General features: G+C 44.2%; 1 protein-coding gene across 1 annotated transcript in view; it reads right to left on the reverse strand.

Annotated features, from left to right (window-relative positions):
• The window catches only part of adarb2 (adenosine deaminase RNA specific B2 (inactive)), a 321,765-nt gene that overhangs the window by 76,213 nt on the left and 227,714 nt on the right, over positions 1-17,838 (reverse strand). Inside the window, exons 6-7 of the mRNA XM_055649994.1 lie at positions 4,906-5,057; positions 3,234-3,402 (exon numbers count right to left, since the gene is read on the reverse strand). Of these exons, the coding sequence (XP_055505969.1) occupies positions 3,234-3,402; positions 4,906-5,057 (321 nt within the window). The remainder of the gene's footprint in view (positions 1-3,233; positions 3,403-4,905; positions 5,058-17,838) is intronic.

Genomic DNA, 17,838 nt, shown 5'->3' on the forward strand with positions numbered 1-17,838 from the left:
AATCACCCCATACACTAGTTCTATCCCCACACTAGGGACAATTTTGCAAAAAGCAAATTAATGCTGAGCAAACCTGCACAGCCTTTGGAGTGTTGTCGAGGAAACTGAGGGCGGAGCACCCGTTTCACACCTCAGGGTGTCTCCCTCTGTCCTGACTCTCAATCTGAAGAAGGGTCTCGACCCAAAACATCACCCATTCCGTCTCTCTAGAGATGCTGCCTATCCCTCTGAGTTACTCCATCATTTTGTGTCTATTTTTGGTGTAAACCCGTAACTGCAGTTCCTTCTTACTCATTTATGATTACCTTCCCACAAACTAGGACTCGAGTTATTTGTGGAATGATACAAAGCTTCTGCCATTATTACTCTGTTGGGCATTCCAATCAGCAAACATTTTTTTTTTTTAAATTAATATAATTTAAAAAAAATTATTAATCAAAAAAGTTATTGAATTATTAAAAATAATATTTACAATACAATAAAACAAAACAGAAATCAGACAAGACAAACAGCATCTTACACTCTACAGGTGCCCAGCAGTCCCGGAAACCAGTGTGGACAGTGCAACCACCCGGTTGCGGCCTCTGTATCCTTGGTGGCTTGCATCATGGATACAACATAGTTTAGTTTAGCTTAGTTTAGTTTAAAGATATAGCGTGGAACCAGGTCCTTCAGCCCACCGAAACAGGCCCTTCAGCCACACTGACCAGCAATCACCCCATACACTAGTTCTATCCTACACACTAGGGACAATTTGCAAAAGCCAATTAAGCTGCAAACCTGCATGCCTTTGGAGTGTTGTAGGAAACTGAAGCACCCGGAGAAAACCCACGGGGTCACAGGGAGAACGTACAAACTCCGTACAGACAGCACCTGCACTCAGGATCGAACCCAGGTCTCTGGCGCTGTAAGGCAGCAACTCTACTGCTGTGCCACTCTGCAGCTGGTAGAGCTGCTGCCTCGCCTCTCCAGGGGTGAGGGTTCACTCTAGTGGGGAACAGAATACTGCAAATGGGCGCGTAATGGTTAGCGTAAAACCCAGTGATTAAAGACACAAGGAACTGCAGATACTGGAATCTTGTGTAGAACACAAAGTGCTGATGAAATTCAGCAGGTGAGGTAGCATCTGTAGAGAAGGCATCAATCTGAAGAAGGGTCCCAACCTGAAATGTTGCCTATCCATGTTCTCTGGAGATGTTGCCCGACCTGTTGAGTTACCCTAGCAATTTGTGTCTTTTTTTTTCATCGGTGGAGGGAATGGATAGGCAAGGTTTCAGGTCAGGGCCCCTTCATCAGACTGAATGAAGAAGGGTCATTCAGTCCGAAGAAGGGTCCCGATCCAAAATGTTGCCTATCTATTCCCTCCACGGATGCTGCCTGACCCGCTGAGTTGCCCCAGCACTTTGTGTTTTGTTCAGTGGTCGGAGATTCAGATTCAGATTCAGATTCAATTTTAATTGTCATTGTCAGTGTACAGTACAGAGACAACAAAATGCATTTAGCATCTCCCTTGAAGAGCGACATAGCAACACACATTTGAATAAGAAACATAAATAATAAGTGTCCGGTGATGGGGGGGGTGATTGGCAGTCACCGAGGTACGTTGTTTAGTAGAGTGACAGCCGCCGGAAAGAAGCTGTTCCTCGACCTGCTGGTTCGGCAACGGAGAGACCTGTAGCGCCTCCCGGATGGTAGGAGGGTAAACAGTCCATGGTTGGGGTGAGAGCAGTCCTTGGCGATGCTGAGCGCCCTCCGCAGACAGCGCTTGCTTTGGACAGACTCAATGGAGGGGAGCGTGGAACCCGGTTGATGCGTTGGGCAAGGTTTCACGACCCTCTGCAGGACCTGGTTCCTGTGCAGTATGGTACTGAATATTTAATATTGAATCCCCCCCCCCCCCCACCCCCCACATCTACACAGTTAAAAACACTATTAAAAAACACGAACAACTACATTTAATTAGGCTGTGAAGATAACATCCATACTTGCTTCCAAGGTTAAATCACAAATGAGGGGGTTTGTACAGCAGGGTGAGGTTGTAGGAGGGATGTTTCTACCGACAGTCAATTAAGGAGGGTGAAATGATATTGTGTAAAGACTTTCATGGCATCAGCCATAAATGTGCACACTCTCTCTCTCTCTCTCTCCCTCCAATGTCACACATTACCCATACGACATTGTTAGGTGAATAGCCTCTTGACGTTGATCTTTCCAGTCTTTGAATATATGTTAACCAGCAACAGTAGAAATGCAATGCCATCAGCTCATGATTAAAGGGTATTTGAATTTCTACAAAGCACATTAGAGTCTCAGCAAATGGAAAACCTTTACTGGAGAACTACTGCATGTATTATGATTTGCTGTGCAGCTGAAATTATAAAATGTATTAGTGCAATGAACCACGAATCAGAGGAGGTCCATGGAACAGCAGTTGTGAGGAGGCTGCCACTTCGGCTTGTCCCACTTGAGTGATTTTTCAGCGGACTGCCGGTGACTGTCAAGTTCGCGGCACTCGCCTGAAAAACCGGGAACTGGAACGGTGACTGTCAGAGTGGAACACACAAACACATCGCAAAGGCGGGGGCCAGGGAAAGCGGGGGAGCGCTGTCTGAAATTCACACGGTGCAAAGCCAAGTTGATACAGACACACACCGCAATGAACAGTAAGGTTAAGGTGGCTAGCACAGTGTACGGTAAGTCCTTTAAAAGAGGGGGGGGGGGGGAAGGGGGGGAGAAGGGGAGAGGAGGGGGGAGAAGGAGTGGAGACACTTTTAAGAAGCCAGCCAACTTTTAATAAGCCAGAGATACACCGCTGTGAAGTTTGGCGGGCATTTAACATTACCGGTCGGTTTTCCTTGGTTCTGAAAACTCGTGCTTACTTTTTCTTCCCCCTATTGAGCCAAAGAAAATGTCCGGTCAGCAAAGGCGATTAACTAAAACTCCCTACGACTATCTTGACTACCCATAACTACATGGCGACCCCACTACAACTGCACCTACAATGGATTATCAATTTTCTCCATGACGACCAACATGTTGAAAAATTTGTGGCGACCATACTGAAGCCGCGACTAGTTCCCAGAATGCGGGAACTCCTCGCGACCATGAAGGAGACTCACCAGAGACCACCAGCGACCATGTGGCGATCATGAGGCGAGCGCAGTCTCCTGCACTCGTCTAAAAAGTCGCCTAAGCGGGACAGGCCCTTAAGTTTTCCAGCCCGTGTCTTTTACCTGTTAATCTTGTCAGTGCAGGACATGGTCAGCAGCTGCTCTCCCTGCAATACCCCGTCCCATGCCTGGATGGGGTTGCAGGACCGGATGGGAATGGTGCCTTCTCCAGACTCAATCTTCGTTCTGAGATGTCCCCGGACTTTCCTGATCAGTGGCTTGCTGTGTTGCACTGGAAAAGACAAAATACCGCTTTCAACCCGAGCTCTGAAGTCTTGGCGCAAAGTGTGAAGAAAAGTCTCCAAATGGGGGCGTGGGTGGGGCTGCTCATTGGTGCAGCGGTGGAGTTGCTGCCTGACAGCGCCAGAGACATGGGTTCCATCCCGACTACGGCTGCTGTCTGTACGGAGTTTGTAAGTTCTTCCTGTGATTGCGTGCGTTTTCTCCTGGTGCTCTGGTTTCCTCCCACACTCCAAAATAGTACAGGTTAGTAGGTTAATAGGCTTCTGTTAATTGTAAATTGTCCCTAGTGTGTCGGATAGTGAGAGCCATTGGTAGAAATTTGGGGATAACACTTGTTGGTTTCCTTGGACCAAACACGGAAGGATTTTAGGATCCCCAGGAGAGAACTGAGTTCTAAGGCACACTAATTGTTCTGGGGGTCGTTAGCCATATTGAGTTCCTTCCCTGGAGGGATGTGTGGGTTTAATTTGCATACTAAACAAAATACAACAAATCCAATAACATTGTACAATGATGGATGATGAATATTTTCCTTCCCTTGAATGTGTGTAAATTACTTGAAGAGTCATTTCAAGTGTATTATTTATTAATGTGCATGTTGTAAGCAATGTGTTTCTATTTTAACATTTCTGCCATTTTATTCTGGTGGACTACAAATTGGGATTACAAACCCGAAATACCTTCAAACTCCATATTGTCTTGATTTATTGCAACTAATCAATCAGTTGTTGAGTTAACTCTGGCCAACCTTAGCAGAAAAAAGGCGTGGTTTGATATTTCCAAGCACAATTAGAGAAAATATATTTGAAATGTGTGAATTAATTAAATTACATTTTGTTACTAGGAGCTAAAGAAACAGCTGGTTACAATGGATTTAAGGGAAATAATTAAACCGTGTGAAGTGACAGTGAATTGCTAATCTAGGTGGGAATTTCACTAGATAGTTACAAAACAACTGATATGAAAAGCCACCATTTTTTTACATGAATGATTAATCACAACTACTCGATCAACAACTAGATCAACAATAACTAGATAAATCAATAACTAGAGAGTGCTGAGCTACCATCTACCTCATTGGAGATAGACCCAAAGTGTTTGAGTAACTCAGCGGGACAGGCAGCATCTCTGGAGAGAAGGAATGGGTGACGTTTCGGGTCGAGATCCTTCTTCAGACTAGTCGTCATTGGTAACCCTTGGACTATCTTTAATCGGACTTTACAGGACTTTAGCTTGCACTAAATGTTTTTACTTTCATCATGTTTCTGTACACTGTAGATGCCTCGATTGTAATCATGTATTGTTTTCCCATTGACTGGTTAGCATGCAACAAAAGCTTTTCACTGTACCCCAGTATGTGACAATTAGTCTATATAACAGGAAGTGGTAACAGTGTTTCCACAGTCCATGTTTAATTGGTGGCTTTTATGCATTTCCAAATTATACAAAGGCCTGTGTACATCCCACACGGATAAAGCATCTTTATACTTACATTCAGCCCTCGCTTCTCGATGAGAGTTCAGGCGAGCATCTCCACAAGGTGGAGTACTGACGTACAGATGGAAAAGGACACTCTCTTTCAGCTTGTAGCCTCCCTCTTTTTGATGGACAAAGATTGAACGTTCCCAGTCATCTGGCTGTTTACTTTTGGAAACACAGAGATTAAAGATCAGAGCAATAACTAAATGAATTGCCAATAAGTAACCTGCATTAGGTTCTCATGGAGAGAAGCTTATCCAAATTGTTGGAGTTACACCTAGTGTGATAATTTTGACAGATTTTGCGATGAATGTCAATGTTTGCACAGTAGCTGTAACTCAATTTATTTCCAGCTTGCTATTTATTTTCGAAAATATCCTCCCTCTGGTAAATTCTATGGGCTCTTGGCCTTTTATTTGTTACAGGTCACTTCTTCAGGGGCGAGAAGGGGCATCACAGTGGCGCAGAGGTAGAGTTGCTGCCTTACAGCGCCTGAGACCCAGGTTCGATCCTGACTACGGGTGCTGTCTGTACGGAGTTTGTACGCCCTCTCCGTGACCTGCGTGGGTTTTCTCCGGTGCTCCAGTTTCCTCCTACACTCCAAAGACCTACTCAAGGCTAATTGGCTTGGTAAAATTGTAAATTGTCACTAGTGTGTCTCAGATAGTTTTAACGTGCAGAGATTGCTGGTCGGGGCGGACTCAGTGGACCATTTCTGCGCTGCATCTCTAAACTAAACTAAGTAAAATGTCACATAACATACAAACCAAAAGATGCATTAGGTTCTCATCCCCGACCACATCCCCGACCACGGATGAACATGGAGGGGAGGGGCTGGACTATGTTTCCCTCACCTTGGTGCCCTGCTATGCATCTCTAAACTAAAATTTTATTTTTAATATGTAAATTTATGTTTATTTTTACATAATGATATAAGGAAATTCAAAACAATGACAATGAAAACACAATATACAATGAAAACATAAGCATTAGATTTCCTGCATTTCCTTTCTGGTCATTTCCTTGAAATGTTGACAATCCTGATTCAAGGCCCCCCCTTGAAGATGCTGCTCAACCTGTTGAGTTTCACAAGATAGATACACAAAAAGCTGGAGTAACTCAGCGGGTTGGGCAGCATCTCTGGAGAGAAGGAATGGGTGACGTTTCGGGTTGAGACCCTTCTTCAGATTGGTTAGAGATAAGGGAAACGAGAGATATAGACGGTGATGTGGCGAGATAAAGAACAATGAATGAAAGATATGTTAAAAAGTAATGATGTTAAAGGAACATCATTATTGATGTGGATAGAGAACTGGCTGGCAGACAGGAAGCAAAGAGTAGGAGTAAACGGTCCTTTTCAGAATGGCAGGCAGTGACTAGTGGAGTACCGCAAGGCTCAGTGCTGGGACCCCAGCTATTTACGATATATATTAATGATTTGGACGAGGGAATTGAATGCAACATCTCCAAGTTTGCGGATGACACGAAGCTGGGGGGCAGTGTTAGCTGTGAGGAGGATGCTAGGAGGCTGCAAGGTGACTTGGATAGGCTGGGTGAGTGGGCAAATGCATGGCAGATGCAGTATAATGTGGATAAATGTGAGGTTATCCACTTTGGTGGCAAAAACAGGAAAGTAGATTATTATCTGAATGGTGGCCGATTAGGAAAGGGGGACATGCAACGAGACCTGGGTGTCATGGTACACCAGTCATTAAAAGTAGGCATGCTGGTGCAGCAGGCAGTGAAGAAGGCAAATGGTATGTTAGCATTCATAGCAAAAGGATTTGAGTATAGGAGCAGGGAGGTTCTACTGCAGTTGTACAGGGTCTTGGTGAGACCACACTTGGAGTATTGCGTACAGTTTTGGTCTCCTAATCTGAGGAAAGACATTCTTGCCATAGAGGGAGTACAGAGAAGGTTCACCAGACTGATTCCTGGGATGGCAGGGCTTTCATATGAAGAAAGACTGGATAGACTCGGTTTGTACTCGTTAGAATTTAGAAGATTGAGGGGGGATCTTATTTAAACTTACAAAATTCTTAAGGGGTTGGACAGGCTAGATGCAGGAAGATTGTTTACGATGTTGGGAAAGTCCAGAACAAGGGGTCACAGTTTAAGGATACGGGGGAAATCTTTTAGGACCGAGATGAGGAAAACGTTTTTCACACAGAGAGTGGTGAATCTGTGGAATTCTCTCCCGCAGAAGGTAGTTGAGGCCAGTTCATTGACTATATTTAAGAGGGAGTTAGATGTGGTCCTTGTGGCTAAAGGGATCAGGGGGTATGGAGAGAAGGCAGGTACAGGATACTGAGTTGGATGATCAGCCATGATCATATTGAATGGCGGTGCAGGCTCGAAGGGCCGAATGGCCTAGTCCTGCACCTATTTTCTATGTTCTATGTTTCTTTGAAACAGGCCATTGATAGCTGTTTGTAGGGTGAAAATGAGAAGCTAGTGCGACTTGGGTGGGGAAGGGGTAGAGTGAGAGGTAATGCCGGGGCTACCTGAAGTGAGAGGAATCAATATTTATACCACCGGGCTGTAAGCTGCCCAAGCGAAATATGAGATGCTGTTCCTCCAATTTGTGTTTAGCCTCACATTGACAATGGAGGAGAACACGGATAGGTGATGGTAAATGAGACCGAAGAAGGGTTCGTCCCAAAACGCTACCTATCCATGTTCTGCAGGGATGCTGCCCGATCAACTAAGTCACTCAAGCACTTTATATCCTTTTTTTGGAAACCGGCATTTGCAGTACCTTATTTCTACATTCTGGGAAAAGATGAACAAGATTAGTGCATCAGGTTGGTGGTAGACACAAAATGCTGGAGTAATTCTATAGCCAACCAAGATGCCCTATCTAAACTGGCCACATTTGTCTGCATTTAGCTCATATCCCTCTAAACCTTTCCTATCCATGTACCTGTCCAAGTGTAGTTTAAATATTATTATTGCACTCGCCTCAACTACCTCCTCTGGCAGTTTGTTCCATAAACCCACCATCCTCGGAGTGAAAAAGTTGCCCCTTAGCTTCGTATTAAATCTTGCCTCTCACTTTAGACATCCTGTATGTCCTCTTGTTTTTGATTCCCCTACCCTGGATCAAAGACTCTGTGCATTCATCCTTTCTATTCCCGTCGTTGTTTGATGCACCTCTATAAAATCACCTTGTGCTCTAAGGAATGCGGTTTTAGCCTGCCCAACCTCTCCCTATAGCTCTGCCCCTCAAGTCCTGGCAACATCCTCATGAAATCTTCCCTGCACTCTTTCCTGCTTGATGACACCGTTCCTCTAGCAGTGTGGCCAAACCTGAACACAATGCTCCAAATGTGGCCTCACCAACATCTTCTACAATAGCAGCATATAACGTCCCAACTACTATACTTAAAATATCCTGACCCAAAAAATGTTTCAACGTTTAATATTCTATGATATTACCCTTTTTAAATTCTGCTGAAAAGGGACATCATTATATAGTGAGACATTGATGAGAGAGATTGGCTGAACCTGCAGAATATACACACTCTCTCAGCACTTCTTAAAGGTGCCTGATGTTGGATCACACCACTATCCGCTTTAATCGGTGAGCGTGGTTACGTATATCACCTCTTTTGACTATCACACAGAAGCGTCCAATTTCATCGTCAGGCTTCATAAATATCAGACTTGTCACTCATTTTTCTTTGTTAGTCTTTGACCAATTTGCTGTTGGACTGGATTTGCTCCTGCTTCTTGGCATTTAAATCTCTAAAAGGTCCCACAATAGGTCTTGATGTAATTAAAAAAATCCCTGGTATTGAAATACATCCCAACTCTGTTGCACAAGATGGGCACTTGAATATAAAAACAAGGAACTGCAGATGCTGGACACAAAGTGCTGGAGTAACTCAGTGGGTCTGGCAGCATCTCTGGAGAACATGGATAGATGAGGTTTCGGGCCAGGATCCTTCTTCAGACTCAACTTTTGGAGTCGTAGAGTTGTACAGCACTGAAACAGGCCAAGATGTCCTGTCTAAGGAGGTGCCATTTGCATAAAAGTCAGACTGAAGAAGGATCCCAATCCAAAATGTCACCTATCCATGTCCTCCAGTGATGCTAGCTGACCTGCTGAGCTACTCCAGCACTTTGTGCTTTTCACTTCTTTAGTAATTCTTATGGTCCTAGACATAGGGCTTTTGAATGGCTTTGTTACATTGCACTTTAGTCCAGTATTAGTTTAGAGATACAGCATGGTAACAGATCTTTCGACCCACCGAGTCCACACCGACCACAGATCACTAGTTAACACTAGTTCTATGGCATTTTTCTTTACAGAGGCCAATTAACCTGGAAACCCAGGCCTTCCTCTGGGTCTCTCCTTGGTTTCCTTCCACGTCTTTGGGATGTGGAAGGGAACCAGAGCATCCAGAGGAAATTCATGCGGTCACAAGATGATCATGCAAACTCCACACAGACTGCACCGAAAGGTCATGATCGAACCTGAGACTATGCAGCTGTGAGACAGCGGCTATCCCAGCTATGCCACTGTGCTGCCTCAATTGTATTGTCTCCAGGCATGAATTTTGAAGCAGAATGCAATATACTGAAACACTGAACCCATAGCGGTGAATGTCTAGGTGTTGGTACACTTTGCCCAGTTGGGTTCTGTTTCATTCTGTATAGCCAGGAGAGAGGTACAAGGGTTTGAGTCTAATCATAGTCATACAGCGTGGAAACAGGCCCTTTGGCCTAACTTGCTCACACCAACACAACATGCTCCATCTACACTAGCCCCACCTGCCTGTGCTTGGCCCATATCCCTCTAAACCTGTCCTATCCACGTACCTGTCTGAATGATTCTTAATCGTTGCAATAGTACCTGCCTCAACTAACTCCTCCGGCAGCTCGCTCCATACACACAGCACCCTCTGTGTGAAAAAAGTTATCCCTCGGGTTCCTATGAAATCTTTCCCCCTTCATTTTAAACCTATGTCCTCTGGCTCTCGATTCCCCTGTGCGTCTAATCGCATGGCTCTTTCAAAGAGCTAATTCAGATGGAGTGACCTCATTCTATCACTCTATACATTTTTTAGACAAGATAAAATGATACAACTGCCCACTGCTGCATTGTGAAAAAATGGTCCTTGGCTTATTTTCATTATCTCTGTTTTTCTGAGTTAAAAAAAACTGTGGTAAACCTGAGGAGAATCCATTAAAAGCCTGATTTCTCAGCTACCACAGACACCTTGAATAGCAAAATCAATTCATGCTAAATTTACTTTCTCTAGAGCGACTTACGCTCTAAGTCGACAGCGGGTGAAATCTCTGGTGAAAGAACTACAGATGTATATCAATGGATTACAAATTGCACAATCAAAGATAAGCACTCATGAACTACGCCTGTTAGCACTTTCTGTTAACCCTTTCCAGTTTGAGAAAAAGTTCCCAGTTTAAACCACTGCAACATTCAGAGAAATAAAGAAGCTATTTGTCATCAGCTTAACTATCTCATCTGATGCTTGTTTGATGGTCAGAAAAGGTTTAGAAGGATATAGTCCAAATGCAGTCAGGTGGGACTGGTATAGATGGGCCATCTTGGTTGGCATGGGCAAGTTGGGCCAAAGGGTCTATTTCCATGCTGTCTGGTTATATGACTATGGCATAGGGTGTGAGTTGGCTGTTACAACTCCACAGAAAATTAAAACTCATACAAGATGTGAAAATGTAAATTACTATAGACATTTGACCCTAGACAGACACAAAAGGCTGGAGTAACTCCACAGGTCAGACAGCATCTCTGGAAAAAAGGAATAGGTGACGTTTCAGGTCGAGACCCTTCATCAGACCCGAAACTTCACCTATTCCTATTCTCCAGAGATGCTGTCTGACCTGCTGCGTTATTCCAGCTTTTTGTGTCTATCTTTGGTGTAAACCAACATCTGCAGATCCTTCATTGACATTTGACCCTGCTATTTCCTTCTGATGATAGAGTACTTAAGGTACAACTATACTGGGTTCAGAACACTTTTACTCCTATGATAATCAATTGCTAATTTGTCTTTCAGTCGATCCCTTTTGTAAAAAGAAAATAAATGAATAACGTCCTATGACTAGATTTTTTAAAAAGAGTCAGATCCTCTCTGAGCTAGGGGCATCTGAGTTATGCACATCCCGTACATACAGACAAGTGTCTGGGACACTGATGGAATGGGTTGCAGGGGGGGGGGGCATGGATTTGCCAGCTGCTGCAGGGCTGTAGGCGTTGTCTACCGAATGAGAACGGGACATTTCCCTGCCCCTTCTCTCCCCATTTCCCTGCCCCCCCCCTCCCCCCCCCCCCCCCCCCCCCCCACCCCCCCCCCCCCCCCCCCCCCCCCCACCACACTCGCGCACATTGCTGCAACAGTAGGGGGGTTGGCTGGGTTGAGCAGAGTTGGGAGCACTGAGCAAAGTTGCTCACTCACTCCCAGCACCAGAGAGACAACTCAGGCACAAGTTAAGTTTGAAGTTGCAAAGTAAAATGGTGTGGATTGAAATTGGTGTGGCTCAAATTCAATGACAGCAGGTCTTTCCAAAAAATGATTTAAACAAATGTAATGCAGTAGCCTTCAAGGTGACTCCCCTCCTTAAGGTAAGTCAAGTTTATTGCCACAAGTACAATTAAAATCTTGCTTGCTCACCATTATCAGTAAGACTTTACCTGAGATGTTAATCTTAGTTTTTAGCTTAGTTTAGAGATCCAGTGCGGAACCAGGCCCTTCGGCCCACTGAATCCGTGCCAACCAGTGATCACTGTACACTGACAATATCCTACACACAATGGATCATTTTCTATAATTTTTTCAGAAGCCAATTAACCTACAAACCTGTACGTCTTTGGAGTGTGGTTGAAAACTGGAACACCTGAAGGGGCGGCACGGTGGAGCAACAGTAGAGTTGCTGCCTTATAGCGCTTGCAACTTCAGAGACCCGGGTTCGATCCCGACCACGGGTGCTGTCTGTACGGAGTTGGTATGTTCGACCGCGTAGGTTTTCTCCGAGATCTTTGGTTTCCTCCCACACGTCCAAAGACGTACAGGTTTGTAGGTTAATTGGCTTGGTATATGTGTAAATTGTCCTTGCGTGTGTTAATTTGCAGGGATCGCTGTTCGGTGGGCCGAAAAGCCTGTTTCCACACTGTATCTCCAAACTAAGCCAAATGAATGCCCACACGGTCACAGAGTCAATGTCAAACAGACAGCACCTGTATTCAGGATCAAACCTGAGTCTCTGGTGCTGTGAGGCAGCAACTCTACCACTGTGCCACCGTGCTGCTCTAAAAATCAATGGCAAATGCGCTTCCTCTCATTTATGTTTTGGGCAATGTATTTCTGGAAAAAACAATATGAATGTTGCTATATATCAAGAGTAACAAATTGAAATTACTTTCACAAAAAGTGATTCGCAAAAATCCCTTTCTCCCTTAGGTCCTAATGTATTTTCCTGACCAACGACAACATTCTCCAATTCACAAGAAGTCCATTTCTCACGCACCCTCTGTTGATTTAACAATGAGGTTAGCAGATAAAATCGGCAGCTTTTGTTGTGGAAATTATTTGAGATCATTCCCTTTATTTGGTTGTTATAAAGGAAATAGACAGGGACCAGATCATAAGTATGTTTCTAATCGCTAATCATTAAATCCACAAAGGGTGAATATTGAAGAGTAATGCTCCCTGCATTGAGCCTGACTCATTGAGGTCATGGATAAGAGCACTGGGTGCTGCAATCAGCATAGTTGATTTGTTTTGCCTCCAACTTTCTGGTGTGCTGTTTGAACATTCAAAGAATCAGGATCTGACTGCAGGGAGCACTCGAAACCTTGGTCATTGCATCTGGGGTCTTCAATCAAGGGTGTACTATTAAAGGGTGCATCTCCGGTCCCACCAGGGCCAGAACACCCTCAACCACTGCTACACATTCATAAAAAATACCAAGTTGTGTTTCCACCACCTGCCTACAAACAAAAACTGAAGCAGGAAGATCTGGTGAAGAAGTTGTCCAATGTTGGTCTGCGGACGGGGATGACATCCTATGCGACTGCTTTGAGTCGTGGACTGGTCCCTATTCATAGATTCCGCAGCCAACCTGAATGAGTACGCCACTGCTGTGACTGACTTCATCAGCAAGTGCACCGAGTAGCATGTGCTGAAGGGAACCATGGGTGAATGGTGAAGGCCGAGACCACGGAACATACAAGTCAAACAATCCCGCGTGGTACAAGAAAGCCCTCTATCTTTCGCAAAGCCATCAGAAACAAGGGGTCACAGTTTAAGGATAAGGGAGAAATCTTTTAGGACCGAGATAAGAAAAACATTTTTCACACAAAGAGTGGTGAATCTCTGGAATTCTCTGCCACAGAGGGTAGTTGAGGCCAGTTCATTGGCTATATTTAAGGGGGAGTTAGATGTGGCCCTTGTGGCTAAAGGGATCAGGGGTATGGAGAGAAGGCAGGTACAGGATACTGAGTTGGATGATCAGCCATGATCATATTGAATGGCGGTGCAGGCTCGAAGGGCCGAATGGCCTCCTCCTGCACCTATTTTCTATGTTTCTAAATGCCAAAAGACAATACTGGAACAAACATGAGTCCCAGTATTTCCCAAACCACAGTCCCACGAACGCTTCTACTTCCTTAGAAGGCTTCGGAAGTTTGGCTTGTCCCCAATTGCTTCTCATCTGCTTCTACAGATGTGCTGTAGACAGCATTTTATCGGGATGCATCACAGCATTTTTTGGGAACAGCTCCGTCCAAGGCAGCAAGAAATTGCAAAGAGCTGTGGACGCAGCCCAGACCATCATGCAAATTAACCTCCCTTTCAGTGACTACATTTACATTTCACGCTGCTTCGACAAGGCCACTCGCATAATCAAGGGGTCTCGTCCAGGCCACTCTCTCTTCTCTCGTCTCCCGTCAGGCAAGAGTCTAGTTTAGTGTAGTTTAGTTTAGTTTATTGTCACGTGTACCAAGGTACAGTGAAATACTTTTGCGGCATGCTAACCAGTCAGCGGAAAGACAATACATGATTACAATCGAGCCATTCACTGTGTACAGATACATGATAAAGGGGATAACATAAATAACGTTTAGTGCAAGATAAACTCCAGTAAAGTCCAATCAAAGATAGTCCCAGGGTCACCAAAGAGATAGATAGTAGCTCAGGACTGCTGTGTAGTTGTTGGAGGGAGGGTGAGTCGGAGATGAACAAGAACAGCGTGTGGGAGGGGATGAGGGGAGTAGCTGTGACAGGGGCGGAATTTGAACCACATCAATTTCAATCAACACCTTTTTACTTTGTCTGAGTTGTCAACTTCCAACTAGTTCCTGTTATGTGCTGTCCTGGAGAAATATCGTCTGATTTTGTGTGGGCTCATTCTGAGGAAATAGCTTACATTGAAATTGTACTTTTCTCATCCACAAAATATTCATCCCATGGCACTTTCCTGTCAACTTTTGAAGTGTTAGAATTTTTGTCTTATGGTTGAATACCAATTTGATTGCACAGCCAGCTCGTGATTGAGATAACCATAAAACGTGTTCAATTGTTATAGGCTTTGCCCGGGAACTGTGTGACTCGATTGCTTCAGGTTAACTACAGTCACATCTGTGGAGTCTTTTAAGTTCCTGGGAACCATCATCTCCAAGGACCTTAATTGGGGGGCTACCATCGACTCCACAGTCAAAAAGGCACAATAGAGGATGTACTTCCTGCGGCAGCTGAGGAAGCACAATGTGCCACAGGCAATGATGGTCCAATTCTATACGGTCATCGTAGAGTCTGTCCTCACCTTCTCCATCATGGTCTGGCTTGGCTCAGCCACCAAGCACAACACCTGGAGGCTACAGTGAATCGTCCGATCAGCAGAAAAGGTTATTGGCTGCAACCTTCCCTCCATTGATGAACTGTACACTGCAAGGGCCAGGAAGCGGGCGGGCAAGATCATCTCTGATCCCTCTCACCCAGGCCACAAACTCTTTGAATCACTTCCCTCTGGAAGGCGACTCCGGACAGCCACAGCCAGACATAAAAACTGCTTTTTTCCACGAGCAGTAGCTCTACTCAACAGCCAAAAGTCTGTAGCTTGCTTTAGCTCTGGTATTTTATTTCAGTCTTCACATGTTTAAATTATAATGTTTTATTTTTAAATGTCCACTGTTACTTGCTGGCAAAGCACCAAGGCAAATTCCTTGTATCTATACATATTTGGCTAATAACATTTATTCAATTCAAATGTATTCAACTCAATATCTCAGTCCAAGAGACACCAATCATATATCATCTGATATGGAAGTACCATTTTTCCTGAAACATTGATCATTACTGATTGCTTTCTAGAAGGATTTTATGCACATCTATGGTGCAAGAAGATTAGAATCTAAACACAATGGAAATGTTAATTTCAAGCTTTGATTAGTTTAATCAGAAGGAGTTTAGAAGGATGAGAGGGATCTTATAGAAACATATAAAATTCTGAAGGGATTGGACAGGCTAGATGCAGGAAAAGTGTTCCCCATGTTGGGGGAGTCCAGAACCCGAGGTCACAGTTTAAGAATAAGGGGTAGGCCATTTAGGACTGAGATGTGGAAATCCTTTTTCACCCAGAGAGTTGTGAATCTGTGGAATTTTCTGTCACAGAAGGCAGTGGAGGCCAATTCACTGGATGTTTTCAAGTGAGAGTCAGATATAGCTCTTAGGACTAATGGAATCAAGTGCTATGGGGAGAAAGCTGGACCAGGGTCCTGATTCTGGATGATCAGCCATGATCATGTTAAATGGCGGTGCTGGCTCGAAGGGCTGAATGGCCTACTCCTGCACCTATTTTCTATGTTTCTATGTTTCTAATCACTCAGTGATACTCCCTATTCAAAACAAAATGGTGGGCCAGATCTGCAAACAAGATATCCATATTTGCTGCTCATAAGAAGAGCAGAACGTTTTGGTTATATTGTATCAGCCACATTAAGTCATTGCTGGAATGATGAAATGATATTGCAGTGATCATGTATGTTGATGTTACATCCGCGATGTTTCAATGTCTATTGTCTATAATATTACTGGCTTATCTTCTTGATCAATGGTAGAAAGAGAAGCAGAGGAATTGGCAGAGAAGAAAATGGTGAGTAATGGAGTCAAACAAATTTTAAGAGGCAAGAGAGAAAAAAAGAGACGGTGGAAAAAGTGCAGATTTAGAATAAGAGGGAAAAAAGACAGCGAGATGAAAGAAATGGCAAAACATACAACAGAAATCTCTGAAATCCCCGGAAAAGAGGGAGTTAGATGTGGCCCTTGTGGCTAAGGGGATCAGGGGGTATGGAGAGAAGGCAGGTACGGGATACTGAGTTGGATGATCAGCCATGATCATATTGAATGGCGGTGCAGGCTCAAAGGGCCGAATGGCCTACTTCTGCACCTAATTTCTATGTTTCTATGTTTCTATGAAATCTGGTTTTGTTTTGGAATTGTCAAAATAAGTTAAGAAGGTGACATCATATAGTCATAGAATAGTACAGTATGGAATCTGGCCCTTCGGCCCAACTCATTCATACCAACGATGCTCATCTAAATTAATTGCATTTGCTCCCATTTGGCCCAGCGTAGTATATTTGACCTGTTTGGTTAGCATGCAGGACAAGGCTTCTCACTGTACCTCAATACACGCGACAATAGCAAATCCAGACCTAAGAACTAGCCAAATGTTTCCTATTCATGTACCTGTCCACATGTCCATGTGGCACGGCACGGTGGCGCTGCACGGTGGCGCTGCGATAGAGTTGCCGCCTTACAGCGCCACAGACCCAGGCACGATCCTAACAACGGGTGCTACCTGTACGGTGTTTGTACGTTCTCCCCGTAACCGCGTTTCCCCAGGGTGCTTGAGTTTCCTCCCACTCTCCAAAGACATACAGGTTTGTTGATTAATTTGGCTTCTGTAAATTATAAATTGTCCCATGTGTGTAGGATGGTGTTAATGTGCGGGTATCGCTGGCCGGTGCCGACTCTGTGTGCCTCAGGGCCTGTTTCCGCGCTGTATCTCTAAACTAAACTAAACTAAACTAAACTAAATGTATTTTAAATGTTGTCTGTACCTGCTTGAACCACTTTCGCAAAGGATAAAGAGGGCAGGGAATAAATCCCAGCGATGCCCACACACAAAGGTAGATCTATAAACAGACGGATAGATCAGAAAAATTGCTTCTCATCTTGTTACCATATAACCATATAACAATTACAGCACGGAAACAGGCCATCTCGGCCCTACAAGTCCGTGCCGAACAACGTTTTTTCCCTTAGTCCCACCTGCCTGCACTCATACCATAACCCTCCATTCCCTTCTCATCCATATGCCTATCCAATTTATTTTTAAATGATACCAACGAACCTGCCTCCACCACTTCCACTGGAAGCTCATTCCACACCGCTACCACTCTCTGAGTAAAGAAGTTCCCCCTCATGTTACCCCTAAACTTCTGTCCCTTATTCTGAAGTCATGTCCTCTTGTTTGAATCTTCCCTATTCTCAAAGGGAAAAGCTTGTCCACATCAACTCTGTCTATCCCTCTCATCATTTTAAAGACCTCTATCAAGTCCCCCCTTAACCTTCTGCGCTCCAGAGAATAAAGGCCTAACTTATTCAACCTATCTCTGTAACTTAGTTGTTGAAACCCAGGCAACATTCTAGTAAATCTCCTCTGTACTCTCTCTATTTTGTTGAATACTTTAGCTCAATACTTACAGTAAATCAACCACACTTCTATGTAACAAGCATTTTGGAACCAGACTTCAATATAAGGAAGCCTCAATGGTAAGAAATCTCATTGAACCCTGGAAACGGATGAAGAATCACAAAAAAAAATGTATTACATTGGACTCTGAATGTACTAATCAGGTTTAAGTATGATGCTGTTAGCTGATCACAGTTGCTTATTT

The sequence above is a fragment of the Leucoraja erinacea genome, chromosome 2, assembly GCF_028641065.1.
Source record: "Leucoraja erinacea ecotype New England chromosome 2, Leri_hhj_1, whole genome shotgun sequence".
Taxonomy (NCBI): Eukaryota; Metazoa; Chordata; class Chondrichthyes; order Rajiformes; family Rajidae; genus Leucoraja; species Leucoraja erinaceus.